This window comes from Leucopleurus acutus, assembly GCF_964270905.1.
Source record: "Leucopleurus acutus genome assembly, chromosome: 3".
In the NCBI taxonomy this organism is placed as follows: Eukaryota; Metazoa; Chordata; class Mammalia; order Artiodactyla; family Delphinidae; genus Leucopleurus; species Leucopleurus acutus.
In genome coordinates this window covers 87,323,857-87,349,383 of record NC_139145.1, presented here as the reverse complement: position 1 = coordinate 87,349,383, position 25,527 = coordinate 87,323,857, and the positions used below count along the sequence as shown (strand labels likewise).

Sequence of the window (25,527 nt, the reverse complement as noted above, 5' to 3'; positions counted from 1 at the left end):
AATATGAGAAATCATCTTTTTATCATTGATTAGTCATCATTGTAGAAATATGTCAGACTCATCACAAGTACTCACTTTGTATTTTTTAAATTCTAAATGGTAAGCAACATAGCTTTTGTGCTCTAAGCAAAAAGGGAGATAAATTTTCCTGATGCAGATATTTGAAGGTGGAAAGATAGTGTGAACTCACACATGAGGATTTCTCTTAGTATTTTTGAAGAAATAATTTAGACATGGTATCCTGGCACACAAAACATAACCCTTACTCGAAACCTGAAGTTACACGAGAAATAACGTTCTTATTTCATTTTTTTTTTTTAAAAAAAAGCTCTTTACATATTTGAAAGCAGCTTTGATATCACCTCAGAATTCTTTTTGTCAGATTATTAGAACAACTTCACTTAACTTTTTTGTACTACATGTAACATGCCTTTTGTGTCTTCATCCAAATTCTTGCTGAAAATTTTGAAAATGAGAGGATTAAGCATGGAATTCCAAGTCATACTTGATCACTTCCTGACAAATCTCCATCAATCCTTAAATCAAGATTCCATGGGTATCATTGTTCAACCTACAGATCCACTTAGCTATAATTCTGTCTAGCTCACTTCATCTCCGTTTCTACCAAGTGATTACAATGATAAGTCAAATGACTTGCTGAAATCTTTTTGTATTTATGACCTTCCTCTGATCTACGTTTTTTTGGTATTAAAAAAAAATCTAGTAAGCTTTTTATTAAAGTATGTTGAGAGGTACTCTTCCACTGATCTCTTGCATTCCTACTCATCTTACTGGGTATGTCAAGAATGCAAGGCCCTGACTGATCTTTACCTAGGCCACTTCTCAGGGATGTGTTTGTTGTGAGCAGCTTCTAGAGATAAGGTAGTGTCTCCCTCTCAGTCAAAGAGCAGGCTTGCTTACTGCCTGCTATAAAATGGCAGCTTTCCCAAACTCATCGTTCCTCTCCTGAAACACATCCTGCTCTGTGTGCAGGCATCCATCTGGGCTTATCCACAACACCCCCATGCTGTGCTGTGAGTAATAAAGGTCTTCATCTCTGACCCATGAAAAAGTAACAGTCTAACTTATTAGCTTATAAATAGGGTGAAGTACTAGACCAAGCAAAATATAAGACAGAAGAGTACACAAATTATAGAGCTCAAATTATCACAAAGTATACACTCCCATGGTAACCATTTTCCTGACTTATAGATTAGTTTTGGCTGTTCTTGAACTTTGTATAAATGGAATCAAACCTTTATCTCAGAGGGAGACACTACTGAACTATATACTTAAAAATGGTAAAGATGCTAAATTTTATGTATTTTTTTAACCATAATGAAAATGGTTTTTATTTTAAATTAAAGAAAAAGTCAATCCCTTGGCTTACCTCTTCACTTTTTAATTTTTATATTGGAATAGAGTTGATTAACAATGTGTTAGTTTCAGGTGTGCAGCAAAGTGATTCACTTATATATATGTGTGTATCTATTCTTTTTCAAATTCTTTTCCCATTTAGGTTATTACAGAGTAGCTGTTCACTTTTTTTTAAATGTTTATTTTTTAAAATTTTATTTATTTTCCTTATTTTTTTGGCTGCATCGGGTCTTAGTTGCCGCACACGGGTTCATTCCATGCAGCACACAGGATCTTCATTGAGGCGTGCGGGATCTTTCGTTGTGGCACTCAGTCTCTTGCAGTGCTCAGGCTTCTCTCTAGTCGTGGCGCGTGGGCTCCAGAGTGTGTGGGCTCTGTAGTTTGCGGCACGTAGGCTCTCTTGTTGAGGCGCGCAAGCTCAGTAGTTGTGGCATGCGGGTTTAGTTGCCCCACAGCATGTGGGATCTTAGTTCCCCAACCAGGGACTGAACCCATGTCCCCTGCATTGGAAAGTGGATTCTTTACCGCTGGACCACCAGGGAAGTCCCTGTTCACTTTTTATAATGATGTATGTATGCCTTTCTCTCTCTGTCTCTCTCTTTCTCTTTATGGTTATTGCTTTCTAAGTTCTAAAAAATCTTCACCTTTACCAAGATCACAAAGGTATTTCCTATGTTTCCTTCTCAGAGCTTTAAACTTTAGGTCTATAGATCACTTGAAATTAACTTTGTGTAGGTGTGAGGTAGAGATTGGGGTCTATTTTTCCAAGACAGTTATCGAGTTCTTCCACTACCAGTTCTTTAAAATGGTATATGAATTCTTTACCAGAATTTCCTTTTCCCATTGAATTGCTTTGATGTCTTATGTAGTATATGAATCGGCCATAAGTAGGTGGGTTTATTTCTCGACTCTGTTCTGTTCCATTGATCTACTTGATTATCCTGAAGCCAAAACATACTCCCTTGACTGTAACTTTATAGTAATTCTTAAAATTGGGTGGTCTGTCTCTTCCCAATTGGCCCTTTTTTTCATCATTATTCTCTATTCTAAATCTTCTGCATTTCCATGTAAAAATTTATAAGCAGCTTGTGAAATCAAACCAAAAAGCCTGCTTGGAACTTGGTTGGGATTGCACTTGATCAGTTTGGGGAGAATTGACTCTTAACACTCAATATTAATCTTCCAATCCATGGACTGGGTATATTGTTCCATTTAATTTGCACTTCTTTAATTTCTCAACAGTGTTTTGTAGTTGTCAGTGTAAAAGTGTAACACATCCCTGTCTAAAAGTATTTCTAAGTATTTTGGTTTTTGATGCTGTTATAAAGGATATTCTGATTTCAGACTATCCCCTCTTTATTCAGCCAGTGCAGTTTAAGGTGAATTATAGACAGTTAAGATAGCCCCAGGTGGATGAAATGATCAAGAGCTCCTTCAGAAATGAACGATCTCTTACAGAGAGAAGCACTACAGAAAGATACCTGTACTGAGACATGTGGTTCATCTAAAGAATCAAGTGTTATTGACAGTGAGCCAGGAAGTCAGAAGAGTTTCTGCTGTACGCTACCTCAGATTTCTGATGAGCAGTTTTAAAATGTGTATATTTTGTTCTCTGATGAGTGAGGATGGCAGTTAGTATTTGACATGAAAGTAGAGACAGAAACAGTCAGTTAGACTTTGCATAAGTAGCAGACATTGGATGGGGAGGGTAGAAGGAAATTTGTGATCTTAATGTAAGTGTGTTTTACCTGTAAATATGATACAAGGGTGATTCAACATATGAAAATCCATAAATGTAAGATACCACATTAACAGAATAAACAACAAAAGTCACAGGATCATCTCAACTGATGCAAGAAAAATATTTGACAAAATTCAACACCTTTTCATGATAAAAACACTCAATGAACTAGGAATAAAAAAATTATTTCAACATGATAAAGATCATATGGAAAAAAGCTCAGGGCTAACATCATACTCTGTGGTGAAAACTGAAAGCTTGTACCTCTAAGATCAGGAACAAGTTAAAGGTGCCCACTATTACGACTTCTATTTAACATAGTACTGGAAATCCTATAACAGCACTCAAAAATCAGTTGTGCTATTATACAATAATAATTAACAATCCTAAAAGGAAATTAAGAAAATCCCATTCACAATAGCATCAAAAAGAATAAATTGTTTAGGAATAAACTTAACTGAGGAAGTGAAAGACTTGAAAGACTTGTACACTGAAATTATAAAACATTGCTGAAAGAACTTGACACACAAAAAATGGAAAGACATCCTGTGTTTATGAATTGGAAGACTTAATATTGCTAAAACGTTCATACTACTCAATGCAATCTACAGGTATGATGCACTCCCTACAAAGTCCCAATGGCGTTTTTTGCAGAAATAGAAAAAAAATTCCTAAACTTCACATGGAACATCAAAGGACCCAGTATAGCCAAACCATACTATTGAGAAAGAAGTAAAAATTTAGAGGCTTCATACTTCATGATTTCAAAACCTATTACAAAGCTACAGTAATCAAAACAATATGATACCAGCACAAAGACAGACAGATAGACCAGTGGAACCAAATAGAGATCCCAGAAGTAAACTCTAACATATACAGTCAAATGATCTTTGACAAGGCTGCCAAGACTACAGAATGGGAAAGGATAGTCTCTTCAATAAACAGTATTGGGAAAACCGTATATCCACTTGCAATTGAGTGAAGATGGATGCTTATTTTACATGTGTACAAAAGTTAACTGAAAATGGATTAAAGACCTAAATGTAAGATGTGAAACTATAAAACTCCTAGAAGAAATAATAGGGGAAAATGTAATGGCATTGAAATGGGCAATGATTTCTTGGATATGACACCAAAAGCACAGGCAACTAAAGGAAAAATATACAGACATAAATGATATTACATCAAACTTAAAATCTTCTGCACAACAAAGGAAGCAGTCAACAGAGTGAAAAAGCAACCTACAGCACAGGGGAGAAAAAATTTGCAAATCATATCAGATAAGCAGTTAATATCCAGAATATATAAAGAATGCCTGTAACTCAATAACAAAACCCCAAATATCTCAATTAAAAAATGGGCAAAGGACTTAAATATACATTTTTCTAAAGAGATAAACAAATAGCCAACAAGCATATGAAAAGATGCTATCACTAATCATCAGGAAAATGCAAATCAAAACCACAAAGAGATATTACCTCACACCCACTGGGATGGTCACTATCAAAAAACAAGACAGGGGCTTCCCTGGTGGCGCAGTGGTTGAGAGTCTGCCTGCCGATGCAGGGGACATGGGTTCGAGCCCTGGTCTGGGAGAATCCCACATGCCACGGAGCGACTAGGCCCGTGAGCCACAACTACTGAGCCTGCGCGTCTGGAGCCTGTGCTCCGCAACAAGAGAGGCTGCAATAGTGAGAGGCCCGTGCACTGCGATGAAGCGTGGCCCCTGCTTGCCACAACTAGAGAAAGCCCTCACACAGAAACAAAGACCCAACACAGCAAAAATAAATAAAATAAATTAATAAAAAACAAGACAACCCAGAAAATAATGGGTGTTGGCAAGGATGTGGAGAATTTGAATGCCTTGTGCACTGTTGGTAAATTGGGACAGTCACTATGGAAAAGAGCATGGAGATTCTTCAAAAAATTAAAAATAGAACTCCAGTAATGATCCATCAATTCAACTTCTCTATATATATCCAAAAGAATGGAACAGGAACTTGAAGAGATATTTGCACACCTACATGCATTGCAGCATTATTCACAATAGTCCAGAGGTGGAAACAGCCTACCTGTCCATCATTGGGTGACTGGATTAAGAAAATGTGCCATGTACATACAATGGAATATTCTTCAGCCTTAAAGAAAGAAGAAAATCCTGTCAAAATCTGCAACATGGATGAACCTTGACGACATTATGTTAGGTGAAATAAGCCAATCACAAAAAGACAAATACTGTATAATTCCACTTTATATGAGGTATCTAAAGTAATCAAACTCATAGAGAAAATAGGGTGGTGGTTGCCACGGGCTGTTTGGAGGCGGAAACAGAGTTGGTCATTAGGTACATAGAGTTTCAGTCATGCAAGATGAGAAGGTTCTAAAGCTCTGTTGTACAATATTGTGAATATAGTTAACAGTATTATACTATACGCTTAAAATTACGAGGATAAATTTGAGGTTTTTTGGCCACAACTTTCTAATATGTGAAAAAGGAGACTCTGGTTTTTTCTGATTTTTCCTTAATACTGACATTCCAAACTCTTTGCTGCAATGTGTTCTTTAAAAGTATATTTTAAAGTAATAATTTTTATTTTGATAGAAAGTTCCATAACTTGTGAATGTATTTCTGATCAAAACCTTTGCATAAATTCTGACCATATCCAACAAAAATGCGTAGATGTGAAGATATAAATATATGTTTCTAATTATTTTAGATAACAAGATTATGTAATAGGTCTTAATAAAGTAGTCACTGATATCATTGATTTGGGGAATATAATGTCCCTAAAATATCTAGCCTATGATAAATTAAATTTCTAAAAATATTGCTAGCTTTTATAAACATTTTTCCCTTATTAAATGTAAACGTACTTTTGGATTTGTCTTTTTATCCCACATCTCTTTAAAAATCTAAGGAAGCTTGAATTGATGCCTTTTTCTTTTTCTCTGCATTTTTCCTGTACTAGATAGAGACATCAAAATAAGCATTCCATTGAATTTTTTATTTAGAAAAAATTCCATTGTAGCATCTAAGTATTTAAAGGGTATTCCAGGAGCCACCATCTTTATACACCTGATCTTCCTGTCCATTCTTTATATTTTATATCAAAGGCAGCTTTGAGGGGCATAAGAAGCCACAAATAGAAAAGTAAGTCGTTTGGCCTGAAAGCAGGGAGAGACAGACTGTGGAATTTCTTTGTCTTGGTGGCAGACAGTGCGTTGTGGCTTGGGAGGATGGCGGGGGATTTGTGATCTCGCTCTGTTATGTTTTTGTGTGTAACTATGTGTGTCAGCCTTAGAACACAAAATTAATTGGTGAATCTACCTTTTCAGCTTCCTTTTTTAGCATTAAAAAGTAGCACTATTGAGCCCTCATGCAAAAAACACACAGTGAAAAGTAAAATCTTGGTTCAAAGTAGCCAAAGCAATCATAAGAACCTTTGAATGAAAGGGCCTACAGCTATGTGGAATACTGAGTAATATCTTAAACCAAGAGTCAGCAAACTTTTTCTATAAAGGGCCAGATAGTAAAATGTTTAGGCATCAGTTTCTTGTCACAACTCTGGCATCATAGCTTGAAAGCATCTGTAGATAGTATGTAAATGAATGAGTGTGGTGATTTTCCAATAAAACTTTATTTACAAAAACAGGCAGTGGGCTGACTTTGACCTCTAGGCCATAGTTTGCAGACACTTGCCTTAGAATTTCAATTATATCACCAAAATCACCACGTTAAGAATAAAAGTCAGGTCGATTCAGTTCCCTCCCCCACAATATGAAAAAGCTGATGATCTCCAAAGTACTTTCTGGAAACTGACATTCTGATGGTTTGGGAAAGTTGACTCTGGCATCTGTCCTAGCAGACCACATAATGTCTAGCAAGATTATAGCTGGTGCCCCTTGAACCAGCAAGTTAAAAATACTGTGAAATGCGCTCTTTTATTTCACAGAACTGTTATCATGACCGTCAGGGAGTTATGTTCTCGGAGATCATCTACAAAGGAGAAATGCAAAAGGTCCCGGTACTCTGCAGTGCTGGCAGAGCATGGCTATTAGGAAACCTCACCTGAAAAGACTAATGTCATGTATTAATCTAAACTGGGAAAACCACACACTCAGCTCTGCCTTTGGCCCAGCCGAACTACATTACTTAGGTAGCAAGCTGTTCATAAGGTGCGTCTTTAAAAAGAGCATGATGGTATCAGAAAAGCCAGTATATTCTTGGGGTCACTTTCAGTTTTTCAGTGTTTCATGTTTCTCATCTTTCCCCACAAACTGACCCATGTCTAGCTTTAGTACAGAGTCTTTTCAGATCTAATGCTTTTGTCTTTTTTTTTTGGAGGGGGGGGAGGTGGATAATTCTTAGTATAAGCCCTCATCACCTCGATTAACAACTCGCATGTTCTCCCGGCTAATCTCTCTTTCTGTGAAATCCATCTCTCCTAAGTATAACCTACATGTACCAGTCAGTATTCTCTGCTTCAGTGTTTGATGGATCCTTTCTTCTTCAAGAACTTGTTTTGGCTTACCTCCTACTATATAAAACCTATTCTGTGTCTCATTGGGTAAAAGTTGAATCAGCATTCATTGTTTATGATTATCATATAGATTTTTTCCCCTTATTTTTGATGGGCTGGCTAACAGTGAAAACTCTATTGACTTAAAGTTTATTTTTGTTTTAAATAAGAACTCTGAACAATGACATAAATGGAGCCCCCATAATAGCTCTCTATAATTGTTGCTTTGATTACGATCCTATTTTAAATGTATAAGTGAATACAACTAAACCAAACTTCTCAGGAATAAATTGATAACCTAAAAAACAAGGCTAATGAATTATACATTTTATATATCACTAGGGACTAGTATCTCTTAGTTTAATAACCTTTGAAGTTGTTTGAAGATAAACTAAGATCTCTACATGATTCAATGACAAGAAATCATTAGTGGTATGGCCCTGATGATCCCTTTTCTCAAATGACAAATTGATAAATTAGTATTCTTGTTTACATAATAACCTCTCCGAGTTTGTTTAATATGATCAGGTCCTCAGAGTCCCATTAATACTGAAAGAATGGGTAGGATCAGATTTTCACAGCACAGTGTAAGAAATCTTTGAGAAAGAGCTGCTGAGAATAAAATGGTCTTTTATCCTCTTACTAAAAGTTGGCTGCAAACAAAATAAAGCACTTCTATTTATTATTTCCTAATTGTTCCAGACATTTATATATATATATATATATATATATATGTGTGTGTATATATATATATATATAATCTTTTTAATTCTCAAGGTCTTCTAATATAGATACTATTTTATCCATAAGGAATCGTTGAGTGCCAATACGGGATATACATCAAAAAACTTAGAGCTTGTATTCGTTCACTTAATTGGAAAATCTAGAGGGAAATCACTCTTGAGGCAGTATGTGATCCAGTGGATCAAACATGTCACCAAAAAGTATTCTTTTTCCTTTACTCTTTCTGCTTTCCATAGTGATAGCTTCATCCCAAGGCTGCCAGTCTTTGTGGTGCTACATGCTGTCCTGTACACTTCCACTTGCAGAGAATGCTTCTTTCCTGGTACTTCTCTCAAAAAAAAAAAAAAAAAAAAAGTTTATTTCACGCTTTAAAGTATCTCCTTGTATCTCAGTGGCCTAAATTAAACTATGTGCCTATCCCCGAGTCAGTCACTGGGAAATGGACTCCATTGATTGGGTTAAGCGAATCTAGGATCACCTTTATTGTTGAGGTGAGGTAAATACTTTCTAAAATGGGAGAAGGGCAGTCTCCTAAAGGAAATTGAGGTGAATGAGGGAAAATTGATGTGCGACAAACAACCAGTCCCTGCTACAACTCTTCCTTATTTTATATGCAAAATAACTTCAACAAAAATAATGATAAGTTGTAGTGTTTATTGTGTGTACCATGTGCTAGGCATATGCTTAGTGCTTTAGATACATTTTAGTCTTCAAAACCATCTTGAGAAATAAAAGGAATTAATCCTTACGGGTTTTTTTTGTTTTTTTTTTTTGCGATATGCGGGCCTCTCACTGCTGTGGCCTCTCCTGCCGTGGAGCACAGGCTCCGGACGCGCAGGCTCAGCGGCCATGGCCCACGGGCCCAGCCGCCCCGCGGCATGTGGGATCCTCCCGGACCGGGGCACGAACCCACGTCCCCTGCATCGGCAGGCGGACTCCCAACCACTGCACCACCAGGGAAGCCCAATCCTTATGTTTTAAAGAAGTTTAGAGAGATTGAACAACTTACCCCAGGTCACATAGCTAATCATGTACCCGAAAGTGGGGTCCGGCTGCTCACCGCTCAAAAGCCAATAAAGAGGCCAGGTTAGGGGAAAGGAAAGTTTGCTTTATTTTGGATGCTGGCAACCAGGGTGGAGGCGGGAGTGGACACCTGTCCAAAGGCCGACTTCCTCCACCCGCCGCCCCGACAATCAGGGGGCAAGAGCTTTTATAGACAGAGGGAGGGGGCTACATGCAAAAACAATACAGTCAGCTCTGACAGTCATCCTGAAATTGGTCATCGGTAGTCTGACAGTGTCATCTTGATTGTCCTAGGTACAGTTAATCTTCAGTTCCAGGCTCGGTTTGTTTCCATTTCTTTGAGGCCAGTTCTCAGAATTGCGGCAGCTTATGTCATGGCCACAGCCTAGCCATCATGTAGTTAACTTGTTCCACCTGGTGGCGGTTTCAGTATCTGTAAGACAGCTCACAGGATAAGGCTCAGAATATTATCTACAGCCCTTAAGGAGGAACTAAAGGTCCTCGACTATGCTTAATGACTAAACTATTATTATTTGGTCTCCTTTGACTGTTTTCCTCTGTTTCTGCATTTTCTCACTTCTCTGATTAAACATATTCTTTAGCTAAAGTTTTTCCACAGACAAAAGGCAGGCTGAGGACATGAGGCGAGGCAAGGACCATAGGGCCTGCTCCATTTCAATCAGACCTAGATCAGCACGACTTCAATTTCCATGTTCCTTTCACCATGTAATGCTGTCTCGTTAGTAAACTAAAAGTTGGCTATAAAAACATGCTAAGAATTGTCTTAGAAATTCATCACTGGTGAAGAATTCTAGAAAATAATCCATCCTGTCTTGGTTTAATGTGCCATACAGAAATAAGCTTTGGTAAGACAGAGTTACAAAGGGGGAGTTATTATCTTGTTTTACCCAGTTATGAACACCACCATCTTATTGCAGTGGTCAGGTTGGGCTACTCCAGCCACACACATACACACATGCATATGCAAACATGTATACATATGTGCTGCACATATGATTATTGTATGTATCACACATTCTAAGAGAGGTTCTTTAAACTGCCACAATGAAAATGACAAAAGAATGAGTTCAAAGAAACAGATACTATCTTCTACAGTAACCTCACAGTGAATACTAAAGATCATATCATCTGATGTCAGTCTCCAGTTGTTCTTCACTAAATGATAATAATCAGGTACAGTCCCCACAGAAATGTTTCTGGCCCAGTCTGAATTATTTTCTTGGTATCCTAGCTTTAGTCTCATAGTCTGTCCTTTGGAGAGTTTAATTTTTGCTTCAGGGTCCTTAATGGCTACACTCACCCAATGCTAATTATTTAATTTTTTTTCCTGAAGACCTTGCTTCTCAACAGTGTTCTGCAGGAAGCTGACTAGGGCTGTGGAATGGTGCAGCTCTGCTACTTTACTTAAGATCACTGTGTCTGTGGCCTGAATAACTATAAATTGGAAATAAATTTAAAATTTACTTTAATGATTTAGTGATTTTAAGCAAGAAATTTCTCTAAGGTAGAAATAGTCTTGGATTAACTAAGAGACAATCAGATACCCTTTGTCTGTATCTTTGGCTGTGTCACAGTATTCTGATAGCTGTATCTAACTCTACCTTCCTAGTACTTTTTTTTTTTTGGGGGGGGTGGTACGCGGGCCTCTCACTGTTGTGGCCTCTCCCGTTGTGGAGCACAGGCTCCGGACGCCCAGGCTCAGCGGCCATGGCTCACGGGCCCAGCCGCTCCGTGGCATGTGGGATCTTCCCGGACCGGGGCACGAACCCGCGTCCCCTGCATCGGCAGGCGGACTCTCAACCACTGCGCCACCAGGGAAGCCCTACCTTCCTAGTACTTTATCTTTATTGACTTGGCATCACTTTTCAGCCAATTTTTAATTCTATTTAAGTGTAGTCTTTTCTTTGTTTATTAATCTAGTGTGCATTTGTTCGTTTACAGTCTTATCTATTAAGGATTGCTTCTTTGCAAATTATTTTTTTAAATGATGCAGTTTGTAAGGCAGTGGTGTTACAGAAGCATCTATCAAGATGAGCTCAGAGTCTTAAATGTACTAAGTTTTATTGTTGGAATCTAAAGAATTTTATGGCATCTGTCAGGTGCCATTGATAAGCGATGTAATGTCATCCTTTTCTAAACATTATTTTAACATTGAACAAGTACTTGAAAAGCATAGTTCTAACCATTGGAGAGAAGCTAAGGAAGAAATGTTTAAAATTAATAAAAAATTTCATGGGTAGCTTGTCTTCATGCTTTTTGAGGTATTATTACGTGCTAGACATCCTGTGGTGGGCACTGAAATTAGCATGCTGAACAACAGAAGTGCAGTTGTCTTCACAGGGTTTACAGGCTGGGCCAGGGATTGAGGGTATGAAGAGGATTATGTGAAAGACTAGTTTAAAAAGAGCAGGAGGCAGAAGGAAAAGTGCTGAATGAGAGCTAGTTTTGGAAAGAAATAATATTAGGATTCCGCAGAACACTGGGGTTATGTCATATGATGCTTTAATCAAATTGCAGAAAAGATTTTTTCATTTGAAAGTTATTCCGTAGCTTAGAAAAAATGTTGTTTCAAGACCAGAAGGGTGTACTTTTTCTAAACTAGGCCAATGTATATCTAACAAAATAACTAATATATGTGAATATTGGTCCAGGAAGTAACATCAACTAAATATTGATGTCAAGTCCATTTTAATAGACATTTTTTGAACGTATTAAAGTTGAGAAATTAGTGGTAATTTTGCTGTTTACTGTTGCATTTAGGTGTTTTTGTTTTTGTTTCAGAAAATTAAGTCAAGCTTGATAGAAGCTATTTCAGTAACTATACTAACTATTACTATTCAGTTCATAGTAATAAATTTGATATTCTCTTTAAAAGAACAGGAAAAAAATAAATTATTTGACACCATTAAGATTATTTTTAAAGCATATAGCTTAGTGATTTTGCAAATAGTCCACCTAAATTTCTGTAATACTGATTTGTGAATAGGAGAAGAGATTAGAAAAAGAACTTTCTAAGGAGAGTTAGGCAGTTGTTTATTTTCTAGGTATTCTCATTAAAGAAAAAGCCATTAAGTCTTCATCTCTAGAGTTGTTCTATTTAAGGAGGCCTAGATCCCTGGTGAAGAGGATGAAAAACATCAGGAAATGACAATTAAAATGTTAATCCCTGTTGCGAAATTCTGGCTTAATATCGGAGGGCCTAATAGAAAGAGAAAGTAGGGATGACTGTTTTTAGAGAACATTCATTCTAATATACTTTAACTTGGTTTTGTTTTGTTTTGTTTAATAATGCAATACATTACACTATACATTAACAAGGAAATTGTTTAATGCCATGCTGTTAGTGAATGCAGTCTAAGGCTACCCTATTTAACATGGTTGTCACTGGCCATATGTGGCTCCTGAGCTCTTGAATTTTTGAAATGTATCTAGTGCTTCTAAGAAACTGAATTTTGAATTTCATTTAATTTTAATTGATTTAAATTTTAAAATTTAATTTAATTTCCAGTAACATGATTCAATTATTAGAAAAGGTTAAGTATGTTTGGAACAACCTAGGTATGTGAATCTGCTTTTTTAACTGTAAATTTGATGAAATCTAAATACAGGTCGAATACTTCAGATGGAAATTTGCATCTAAATTGAGATGTCCCATACATGTAAAATACACAACATATTTTAAAGACTTAGGATGATAAAATGTAAAATATGTCCACAATAATTTTGTAATGATGCATGTTGATTTAATAATATTTTATATATATTGGGCTAAAGAAAAAACATACTATTTCAGCCACTTTCACCTTTTTATTGTTGTTACTTTTTAAAATGTGGCTACCGGTATACTTAAAATTACTATGTGGCTTGCATTACATTTTTTTTGGACCATGCTGTTTACGGAGTTTCTCTAAGTCATCACTGGAATTCATTTGATGCACAAAAATGCAACCTGACTCAGCAACTAAATCGTATCAAAATCATAGTTTTCTTTTTTTTTCCTGTCTGACTCTACTATTAGTGATGGTGTTGTTAATCATTTACTCTTTTAACTCATAATAATTGTAATCTTTTATTTGGTATTAGAGAAAATAAGATTTCTTAGAACATTTTATCCAGGCAAATTGGTGAGAAATTGTGACAGAGGAAAGTCTGTCTTTGTATGACTTTGGATATTATTATGTGTTGGGTAATATACAGTGTGAAGCACTTAAAGTACTTAAACTGCATCTAAGAAAATTCATGGTGTCTGCTTTCTAATAAGATGTGTTCTTTTCATATTTTCTTTTATCCTCACCTTAAATGAAATGGGCAAAAAATATGGTTAAATGTGTAATGCTTTTTGTTCTGTCAGGTATCTCTAATAGGTGATAAATATGACTTTCATCATGATCTTATCTCATTGTTCATCTGTCAATTCTTCTAGGAGGTGATTTCCTCTCCTTTCTGAGAAAGAAGAAGGATGAAATAAAACTCAAACAATTAGTGAAATTTTCATTAGATGCTGCTTCTGGTATGGCCTATCTTGAGAGTAAAAACTGTATACACAGGTAAGGAGAATATTTTTAAAACATTTTCCAGTTTTATTAATAGGGTATTAGAAAACTGATATACTTGCTATCATAAAGCAGTGAATTTCTTTCACAAAACGTATTTTCTTGTTGGTTTTCATATTTTGTGTGAAAGCATTCTTTGACAGTTGCTTACTTAGTTTACAGAAACACTTGTTTTCTGTCTTCCTGGGGTAAGTATACCTCATTAGACAATGACTTACTAATTAAAATTTGTTTTATTATAATCATGAATAGCATAGTGATAAGATATACCACAAGCTAGTCATATAAGCAGCTACAAACGTATAGCCAAATAAGATTGTTTCATGTGTTACTTATTCTCCTTTTTCAAAGAAATTACTTATAAAGTTACAGAAAATCCTACTAGTAAAACAATTCATGACAGTGAATTTGGCCAAGGGTAAAAGATTTGAGCACACTAGTTATTTCAAAGGAGATTTTAGCAAACTTTCTCTAATTATATCAAGACCATCAACTTGGTTTTAATGCTTTATAGATTGTGATTTTAGCTGCTTGTAGCTGAAAGTAATCTTTTTTTGCTAAGTGTGAATACAAATTAAGATCTCTTGCAGAATTCATGTCAGATCCTAAATATGGCTAAGTGTATATAAGCAAAATAAAGTGGGGGATTTGGTGTAGTTTTTATTGGCTTGAAACAGCACATGATACTGTTTAATGTGGGGAGGGTTCATTGTCAGATTGAACCATTGTGAACTTTAAGCTGGTTGGTTATTGAGGTATATTTTTCTCTCATGTGCTTCATTATGCAGCGTTTGACTTCATATTCTTGTGAGGTTGTACAACATAGAATTGCAGCAGAACAAAGTTATATGCACCTTAAATATACATTTATTTGATCTCAGTGAATACTTTTTACTTAATTCTCCCCAAAAAATTTTGCTTAGTGTTCAGTTTTATTCTGAAACTAAAATTATGGCTTATGTTTCAAATATAGTTCAACAGTCACATGTGTTTTAAAATACATTTCAATAGGGATACTATTTTTCTGGAAATTAAAACAACTAAAACTAAGCTACTATCATATTCCTGTTTTACTTTCTATGAATATAGACCGTATTTACTTTCAATGATTGTAGATCAGATCACATTGTAATGTATATTTGTGAAGACTAAGACAATTGATTTTGGACAAGAATTGCATTATCACTAATTTCATTACTTCATGTTAAAAGTAACAATTAAGGATTTTGCCCTTTATTTAGAGAAAACCTATAATTTTGATTGTTCTCTACTGCAGTTTTTATCGTGTCTCAGATTTTTTTTTTTAACTCAGACTATTTATAGCTTTAAGCCATAATAAATACACATTCTTGAAACTGTTTTAATGTCAGTTACCAGTAGCAGTCTTTAATTTCTGGTGTGTTGTGGTTGAGGGAACTGTTGTTTCAATTTCTTGCTGCCTTTAGTGATTGCTTTTCTTGCAAATGGATGATTGTATTTTTTTAAGTGCCTCTATCATGAGAATTGAAACCATTCTAAATTGCCGATGGCAGTTAGCTTTTAAAAATTTATCCCACTTACAGAATCATAACATTATCTGCTGTAATTTTATCTTCCCATTTTGGTTTTTAAGAATTTGCATGCATTTCCAAATTTTTGAAAGTCAACCCGCGCTTGACCACATATCCTATAAGATTGTACATAGTCCTGTACTATTTGCCTGGGGGTAAGGTTTCTGATTGAACATCTTGAACAATGTTGGTGAGAGCAGGTTTGACAAATAGGTTTCAGTGCCGACTTTCAGTGATGGGTAGTGGCTGTCTGTGTTGTGCATTGAGAAGGATTCCAGATTCAGTGACAAAGAGTCCAGTGATCGATTAGTCACATCTGTCAGGGTGCTGACAGGCATTAACACAAAAACTCCAAATTTGTCATCTGTCACATAGAATATTTTCTTTTTGTCTTTATTTTCATAAATACATTTTTGATACGATTTTCCTTACTAGCTATATTATAACAACAATATAATATTTTTCTATAATCACTTCCACGGATACCTTCTAAACTATTTGCTATTCTTATTTCTCTTGTTAATCATGATTACTGGATGAATTTTATGATACCTCTAGCCAGTGATCTTTTGTTCCTCTTCAAACTTAACATAAATGTTCTTTTGGATGAATTCAATTTTTTTCTCTTCCTTTTTGGTACCTCACCAATACAGGACTCTATATTGAGAAAGTAAATCATTCTTTGTGGTGAATTTTTTATGGAAGTGACTTGTGCTACAGAACTGTGTTCCTCTGTGTCATTCTGTGGAACTATTTCTGTGGTAGCAGTAGTAATTGCAGTGGAGTTTTAATTGATTTATATTTACTAGATATACTCAAGACATGTTATATGTTTTTTTCTCCTAAGAAATATCATATATATATTTATGTAGCATAAATATAACATAAATATATAAATACTATATATGTATATAGTATACACTGCAGTGAAAAGTATTTTTCCTCATTGGAAGAATTTCTAGTAAGGTATTTCAAAATTTAATTAAAGTTTCTAAAACGTGATTAAAAGTTCCCTTTCATTTTTCAAGTAATGAAGAAAGGCCCCCAAGCTCCATTCTTGACATCTCAAAATATATGTATGTCTATGAATTCTAAAGTCTTTGTCCTACAAATCAAAGCAAAAAAATTTAAATATGCTTTAAATTTTATATGAACTTATACATTTTATCCTGTTCACTGATTAGAGGTCACTGGAATTCAGAACTTGAAAATATTTCTAATTGCATCTCCCCAGAATATCATCTTAACTTTTGGGGGACGCATTCTCTTTCTTTAGCTTTGTTGTATTGTTTTGATTACTATGAGAAGAGCAGAGCAATGTTTCATTATAGGTAAACAAGTATGACAGCTATAAAATGGAAACAAATAATTGCATAAAGAAATGGCATGCTGTTTTGGAAAGCGTTCTTGTTGTAATTTCCATTTCACTTCCAGGAGTGTTCTCTTGATACACTAAGTTTCTAATTGAAACTATTTCTGCTTATAGTTTGAGAGTGTTGGATATTTTGTGTTTCAGTTTAGTTGTAATCAACCCTGTTTTCTTTATAATTATTCTATAAGCCAATGTGAAATTTTCTTTCCTACTTGTACTTCATACAAATATTTGAAGTACACTGATAAACTTTGCAGGGGTGTGTTTACTTACAGTGCCGTGTTATTAGATTGCTAGTTGTCACTCTGGAAAAAGTATTAAACCTGATGATTCTTGATGTTAAGTGGATTGAGGTTTGACATTATATTAGATTTAAATGGTAATGGTGTTTATGGTTTTATTGCTGATGAGTTCTACTACAAGATTTATTTTTATTTGGGTTTATTTTTAAAAATTGGTTTTGTGCCATGTATTTTATTTGTCCATGGAAAGTAAAGGAAGGATAAACTCTTGATTGCCATGTATTTGAGTTAAAGACCATAATCTATTGGGAGTCTTGGAAGCATTTCTGCATTTCATGATATTGTATGTCATTGTCAGTGCCAGAAAAGGTATCTAGGGAGAGATACTATAGAATATGATTTCTTTTTCTATTTTAACTCTTGTACTGATTCCTCTTCATTTTTGATTACTCTACCACAGTGATGTTTTGTTATGGAGTAAGATTAATAACTCTACAAATGAAAATATATAAGACTGCAAATATTTTATTGTTTGCTAAATGTTTTGCTTATCCATTGAGAACAATGGTATTGCTGGCACTTCAAAAACATGAACATTAGCTTATTCTGTGCCAGGATGAGAGCAATATGAGAATCATGATCCCTGCCTTCAGATGGATGTAACAGAAAATAATAATAATGCAAAGAGATAATAAGTTTAGTGACAATGTATACAAGATACCATGGGAGCAATATCAAGAGGGTCTAATATGACCTGTCAGTCTGGGAGCTATGGTGGGGAGTAATCAGGGAAAGTTTTGCAGATGATACTGTTTGAGTGAGACTTGAGTGCATCATTGAATAGAAGGAGAAAGAATTTTCTAGCTGAAGCAAAGTTGCAAGCAAAGTTATGTTTTTCATGAGAAAGTATGACTATCATGGAACTACAAAGAGTATAATACTATCAAAATGGGAATACCAAGGAACGTTGGGCTGAGCCAGATAAACAGGGTCTTTCTTTCCAAGGGCTGTGTCTACCCTTTAATTTGGCTAAACTTGGGAATATCTAGCCATACATTCAGATAATTTTAAGACAGTTAAAGGTCTGTGGTTTTTAACTGGAAAAGGAAAGTAATTTGAACAAAATTTACAGAATCTTGAAAAATGTATAATCTTGTGAAAAGGTATAGGTATGGGACCAATTTTATTTTTAAGTTTCATTGGAAAAACAATTTAAGAAAGCTAAGATTGCCCAGAAAGGAACAATATTACATTTCACTTACATATGTTCCAGAAGAAGATTATTTCATCCAGTGATTTCTGATAAGGTTTAAGCATGTGTACTTTTTAAGATAAATGTAAAATGTAACTTCTGTCTTATTTTTGTTGTTTGTGATTTCATATTTCATGAAGCTAAAGATTTGATATGATATTGATCATTTACATTTTTCCCTTGAAAATGGAAACTCTCTTGAGAGTTTATTTTTTAAATGCAACTGACTAGCATCTGAGTTCTTCCTAAACTTTGAATGTAGTGGAAAAGTATTCTTGTGCTTAATGTATCTGCATATTTTCTTCAGTGTTTTTGAACGCTTCATCTTTTCTGTGTCTTATGATCCTCCATATATTTAAAAAAGGGATCTTAAGATCAGTTTGCAGATTAAGTAATCGAGGCCGAGAAAGATTAAACGAAGGTCACCTAGAGAATTAGTGGCAGGGCCACTGTTAGGTCTTAGATGTGCTGACTTCATTATGACACATTCCCATTCCAGTGTTTTGTTCTGTCTCAATCAAGTATTCATGAGCCTAACAGCTGACATTTATTGATTACTTACTGAGTACCAGGCATTATGCTAATTAAGTGCTTTTGATTCAATATATGAGAACTTAAGCTTCAGGAGGGCAATAATTTTTACCTATATTGTTTACTTTTGGATTCCAAAAGCCTAAAACAGTGCCTGGCACTTAAAGGTGAATGAGTGAATCCTCAAGGCAACAGTGGGTACTATTGTTGGGCCTGTTGTAACATGAGGAGACTTATGGTTAGGGAGGTTGAGTATGTTGCCCAAGATCATATTAAAAGAAAGTGGCAGATCCAGGATGTGGATCCTGGCACTCTGGTTTGAGAGCCCCACTCTGAATCACTACACTGGACTCAGCTGCTTTCCATAAGAAATGCATCTTCTGACCAATTAGAAGATTCAGGGCAGAAGGCCAGCTGGTGTTTGGTGTGATGGCTCAGCTTATAATCAACATCTGGACTCTTTATGGTCATGAGTAAAAACAGAAGAGGATGCTGAAGCCTGTGAAATGTAATTTTAGAAAGACATACCAAGGTCTTTTCTGTTGTTTTTTAATGAACAGTTGCTGAAATGCAGCAGTATTTTGTTATTGCTTCTCCATTTAATTAGAGCTTGAAATTTTTTTTCATTTTTTGTACACTATTGTTTAGATACCCCCTTCTACTTTATCTGTTAATTAAAAACACAGGATTAGCATAGAAATGTGATAATCTCAAGTTAGTTGACTAAGCATTTATGACTGGTTTTCTTGTTCTAACATTTGATTATAATTTTGAATATATTAAGCTCTACTTTTAGCTTCTAAACCAATTTTGCTACAGTACAAAGAGGACTGTAATTTTAAAAGTCTCAAAAATATATGGTCCTCCTCTAGTTTAACCTTTGTTTCTTTTCTAGAGCAGTTTGGTATTCACAGGAACACCTTTCTAAAAATTATTTATCCTGCTATGTTATTCAGTGTCAGAATTTCCTATCGCTAGTTTCATTCATTTTAATTAAAGGATTTTTTCCTAAAGTCACATCTATGTTTCCAGGAATGAAAAAGGAAGCCTTCTCTTATACTGGAATCAGTTAACACGTTGGGTTGAGTTAATGTACCAGAGTATCTAACTGCCTTCTTAGAAAACAGAAATGATGGATTTGGGGTAAAAGGTCAGAGAACAGATGAGTTTTGATTTATGGTTACTGGTAGGAAAGATGCAGCATATGTAGGATACTGTTCAGGAATTCAGCTCAGTCCAGTAAACGGAATGAAAGTCCTTGAGAGTGAAAAGAGAGGGGAAGAAGGGAATAGGAGTACATGAGCACTGTTTCATGGCTTAGTGAGGGCTAGCCTTGTCTTATGTTACCTAGAAATGATAGAGGAAAATTAGCCTATACCTCATTCTCTATTATTTCTGACTTTTATTCACTTAATTACATTAAGTACATTTCTGGTTCAGAATGTCAAAAGTGATCTTTTACATTAAACAAACACAAATGGTTGGTTTACCATTTTCTCTTAGGGCCTATTTGATTACAAAAACAGAAATTGCTTAAGCTAATTTAAGCAATAGGAAATTTATTAGAAGGAAATAGAGTTATCTCACAGAACTCAAAAGACAGGAAGTTCAGCCAGCTCTGGGAGTCATTATAATTAGGAACTGGGAAGCAGGAACCAAAGCAGCATCTCTTTCTGTTTACCCTCTGTGTTCACTTGGTCTTTCATTATTTCTTCTTGCTATGTTGCTACTTCATTTCCCTCTTGCTCTGAAGACTACATTCCTCTGCCCCGATGTGCAAAGGTCCCTCAAGTGACATTCGAGTCACAACCTTCCAAGCCCCTCATCTGCAGATAATTAATTACTCTTTGAGGTCTCATTTCAAATTTTTGGCAGAAAGAATTGATTGGCCCAGTTTATATTAGGTGTCTACCCCTGTTTTAATCAATAACATGGCTAGACAAGGGAAAAGTAAGCAGGATGACTGTTACATAGATTTACAGGAGCCAGTTACTGTGTGTGAGGGGATAATTCTCAGAGGATGGGACACATACTGAGCAGTCTCCCTAAAAGATGGCTACCACGCATTCATTGAATGATTCCTATTGGGCAAGCACATTCATTATCTTATTTAGTCTTCATATTTCTATGACCATTTATCTCTATTTCACACTAGAAAAAAATTGAGCCATCAAAATAAGTAACTTGTCCAATGTCATACAGCTGGTGAATGGATGACCCAAGTCTAGATCAAGTGAATGACAAAGGCTGTGAAACTAAGCAAAACACTTAAACTATGTGTTAGATACACTTCTCAGTTTCTTCCCTTTTGTGAATATAAGCAGCCATGTGGACATCTCTTGTATGAAGCAAATCTTAAAACCATTTAATAAATGCTGATTTAGAGAAAGCCTCGTTGTAGAGATAAGAGAGTGCTTTACAAGTCTTAACTCCATATTTTCCTGGGATGATTCATCCCCACCCAGTTCCTTGGTGAAGGGCTGGTGGATTTACTCTTTCCTGCAGGTGGTCGTGCAGTCTCCTTGAATCCTAGCTCACACCACATCCATACGACAGACAGGAGATTAAGCCCAGAACCGTGGAGTTGGGTTCATGATTACCCCAGGCATTTGGGTAACCATTGGTTGAATTCAGGTTCTAAAGTAAAACCTGATATATGCTAGAGTAGCTACCTTTTCCTAATTAGTCTTGGTCAAATAGAAATTCCGGCTTCTGAGGAATCCATTAGAACACGGATGACATAGAAACAAGGTTAACCTTCTCGCTTGCTTTTTTTGTTTTTTTATGTTTGTTTCCTACTCTCTGGCCTCCGAGGCAGGATCAGAGCAATCAACATATGGAACTAGAGAACTCAAGCCTGAGCCATTTACTGGGCATTGACTCATCTCACTAATATTGAGAATTACTCGGGGTTTTGTCCAATTATCTTTAAATATGTTTTTGATTTGATGAAATTCAAAAGCACGATGAGAAGGCCTTTTCATTCCCAGGTTTCCCTTTTCAAGTGTCTCTGTGCCAGTCAGACTGTCTGCCTGTGCACTGCCAGCTCTAACAGCCTGGAAGCCCAGCATTTGCAGAGCCGTATAACAGCTTCAGCATAGTGGCTAAGCCCACAGATTTGACACTGGAATGCTCTGTGTTTGAATCCTGGCCCTGTAGCACATCAGCTGTGTGACTTTGGACCCCTTCCCTGCCCCCACCTCAGCATTCGCTGTAACCTTTACCCTGCTTCATTTTTCATCAGTCCTTATCATGACCATTTATATCTACATATGCAACTATGTGCATATAAATATATGTATAACAGTGGTACATGTAGACATAGAAACCATAAAAAAGTACTGGTTTACTTTTTATTGTCTGCCTCAACTAGAATGTAAGCTCCATGAGGATACTGGCTTGATCTTGTTCATTCCTTGATACAGAGAACAGTTGCCAGTATCTAGTTTTGGTGCTCAGTAAAAGTTTGTTGAATGGATGAATGAATGAAGTTACCTACTATACTTTCATCTCTTCCAATATAAATTGAAGATAATAATACTCTTTCTGACACACTGATTTGGGTTAGACACTGCAAGGCTACTTGAGTAGGAAAGGGATATCTCTAAGCTCTCCAATAAGAAATATCCCTACAGCATTTCAAGAGGCTCACAATTTAGCAGGAAGAGACGACTCGTGTCCATACCACTGTAAGATTACGTTCAGTTGTCTACTTAGCCAAGGATGCAGAAACTTTTCAGAAGATGGCCACGTAAAGCAAAAGCAAATGCAGGATATCTCAGTTCACTTGACCGTGGTCCCCAGAGTTTCTAATGATGACACTGTCTACATAGGATAGGGCCTTGTTGAATCTGAGACACTCATTTTCTTACTAATGGCTGTAATGTGGAGCTTATGACACTATTCACAGAGTACTTATACATCTGTGTGATTTTGTTTAATGTGATATTTTAAACATTGGGCTCTTTTGGTTCTTGTTGCTGTCAACAAGTCCACATCCTCACCCTGAAGAAAAAACAAAATTAAAGCCTAGGAATCTCCAGGTGGTTCATCTGTATCTCCAGCCCATTTCACCACAATTTGCTACCTTACTCTCATTACCCTTTTAGCTATGTGTTTCCAGCCCTGAGTATGTTTGGGCCGGACACTCTTCTAGATACTATGGCTACAGCAGTATAGGGGAGGATAATAATTTTCCCTCTGCCCTTCCAGGTTCTTGGCTGAGACTCCTGTAATGAAAAACAGATCAACAGGAGAAAAACAGAAGTTTAATAAGAAGTACACCTCCTGTATACATGGGAGATACCCAGGAAAACTGAGTAACTCCCTGAAATGACCCAAGCCACCACCTTAAATACCACATCCAGTTAAAGACAAAAGAAAGATGTTGGGGAAGAGGGGAGGCCAGTTATAGGGAGTTACCAGGAAAAGCACAGTAAACAAGGGTAAGGTTGTTATGCAGATTTAAGTTGGTGTTTTCTCCACTGATGAGTTTTTAGAGATTTGGTCATCCCTCTCTTCCCGGTAGAGAGGGAGACACCCTTACAAATGGAAATTTCCCTTAAAAAGGGTAACTACTCAGTTTTCAGAGCTTCTCCTGTGTCTGCTCAAATAATCAGCTCAAAGTAATCCTTAAGCCTAAAAGGTGTATTTTGGGGCTGCAAATTCTGCTCCCCGCTTCAGTGTCAAATAAACAAAACTCTGCCCTTACGGAGCTTACGAAAGAGAGGGGAAGCAATTAATAAATGCACTTAAAAAAGAATAAGCAAGTAAATATAAAATATTCCACATGGTGAGAAATGTTATAGAGAGTCACAAAATAGGATTAAAGGGAATGGGAAGGTAGGGGCAGGCACTGTTTTTTTGTTTTTTTTTTTTTCTTTCTTAGTGGTATGCGGGCCTCTCACTGTTGTGGCCTCTCCCGTTGCGGAGCACAGGCTCCGGACGCGCAGGCTCAGTGGCCATGGCTCACGGGCCCAGCTGCTCTGCGGCATGTGGGATCTTCCCGGACCGGGGCTCGAACCCGTGTCCCCTGCATCGGCAGGCAGACTCTCAACCACTGCGCCACCAGGGAAGCCCGAGGCTCTGTTTTATATAAGGTGTAAGAGAAGACCCAGAAGAGAGAAAGGAGTGAGCCCTGTGCATATCAGTGAGAAAAACTTTAGCAACTTTGTAGCAAGTACAAAACACCCTGAGATAGGCACCTGCCAGGTATGTCCAAAGAAGCCCAACAAGGGAGACAGAAAATGAGGTTAAACGGTTATGTGGTGGCCCGATCAGGAAGATCTTGTAAGTCATGGAAAGGGCTTTGCTTTTAGTCTTCATGAGATGGGGGCCATTGAGGACTGACTTGATCTGTCCCAGGTTTTTTAAGGATTAGTTGGAATTCTTTTTTAAAAATAGACTCTAAGGGGGCAAGTGCAGAAATGAGAAGACCAGTTAGAGAGCTATTGCAATAATCAAAGTGAGAGACCATGGGAGCTGGACCAGGAGGGTAGTGGTGGAGAGCATGAGAAGTGGTCGGTTCTGGGTGAATGTTGAAGGTAGAGCCATCAGGATTTGCTGCGATATTAGACATTATATGTAAGTGAAAGAAAGAGTGAAAGATAACTTCATATTTGCACAGATATCAAATAGTGATCTTCCAGTATTACTTTCCTCATAAAGTCAGGTGACTGTAAGACACTCTCCAATGTTCTGTTTTCTGTAATTCTAGTAATTCAAACATGACTGCTTCAAACTATAATGAGCCAAATAAAAGCATAACACATAGTTTTCTTTTTACTGGGAGCCTACTAAATGCTGAGAACTGTGCTAGTGACAGAGTCAAGAGTAGACAGAGCGCCACTCCTTCTGGCATTCTCACTTTCCCACATTAATCTTATATTTCTTGTAATGGAAGAAAATAAAAGAAAGTAACCTCAAGATCTCATCTGCAATTTTTTGCATTTAATTGGACATATGTTTTCCAAATAAGATACAGATCTTTAAGAATGGTACCTTGCAAATAGTATCCTAGGTCACAGACCCATTGATTTAAAGAAATAAGTAAAATTAAATGTATACATAATTTATAGAGGGTTATATTTTCCCCCCGGTCTCTGGTTTTGTGACTTGTGTATGAAAATAATTATTATTTACCTAACCTAATAACTCGGTAATGTTGCTAGTTAATTTAAGTCTGATTAAGTCTGGTTCAAGTCTGATTTTTGGAGGTTTAATGTCATCTGTAGAACTAAAGTGACACAAGAGAGAAGATGTCATTCACTTGCTATTTTGTTTACTAAACAAAGGCCATTTCCTTCTAATGTAAGATTATATACTGTAAAATTAAATGGCCTCTATTATAATGAATATCAAAGTTTTATAAAATAGCTTAGAGACTTACTGTTTGTGGTCTGGTACACTTATTTGTACTTCTTATGAATAGACATTTTTATTATTATAGAAAAGAAACACATCCCTATTTTGTGTTCTCAAATTGACCTTTTAATACTGAACATTTTTTATTGCACAGTTTGATTTGCTTCTTTGTGGGGAAGGAAATAGTGTAAATTTTCTGTGAAAATTTTCACTGGGTACTTTTCAAAAGGTAGGAGTG

The 25,527-nt window shown here is 36.2% G+C and overlaps 1 protein-coding gene across 3 annotated transcripts in view; it reads left to right on the top strand.

Moving 5' to 3' along the window:
- FER (FER tyrosine kinase) overlaps window positions 1-25,527 on the top strand; it is a 470,748-nt gene that overhangs the window by 350,808 nt on the left and 94,413 nt on the right. For all 3 annotated transcript variants that reach the window (XM_082836311.1, XM_082836310.1, XM_082836312.1), the window contains one exon: window positions 13,850-13,973. In XM_082836311.1, the coding sequence (XP_082692437.1) occupies window positions 13,850-13,973 (124 nt within the window). The remainder of the gene's footprint in view (window positions 1-13,849; window positions 13,974-25,527) is intronic.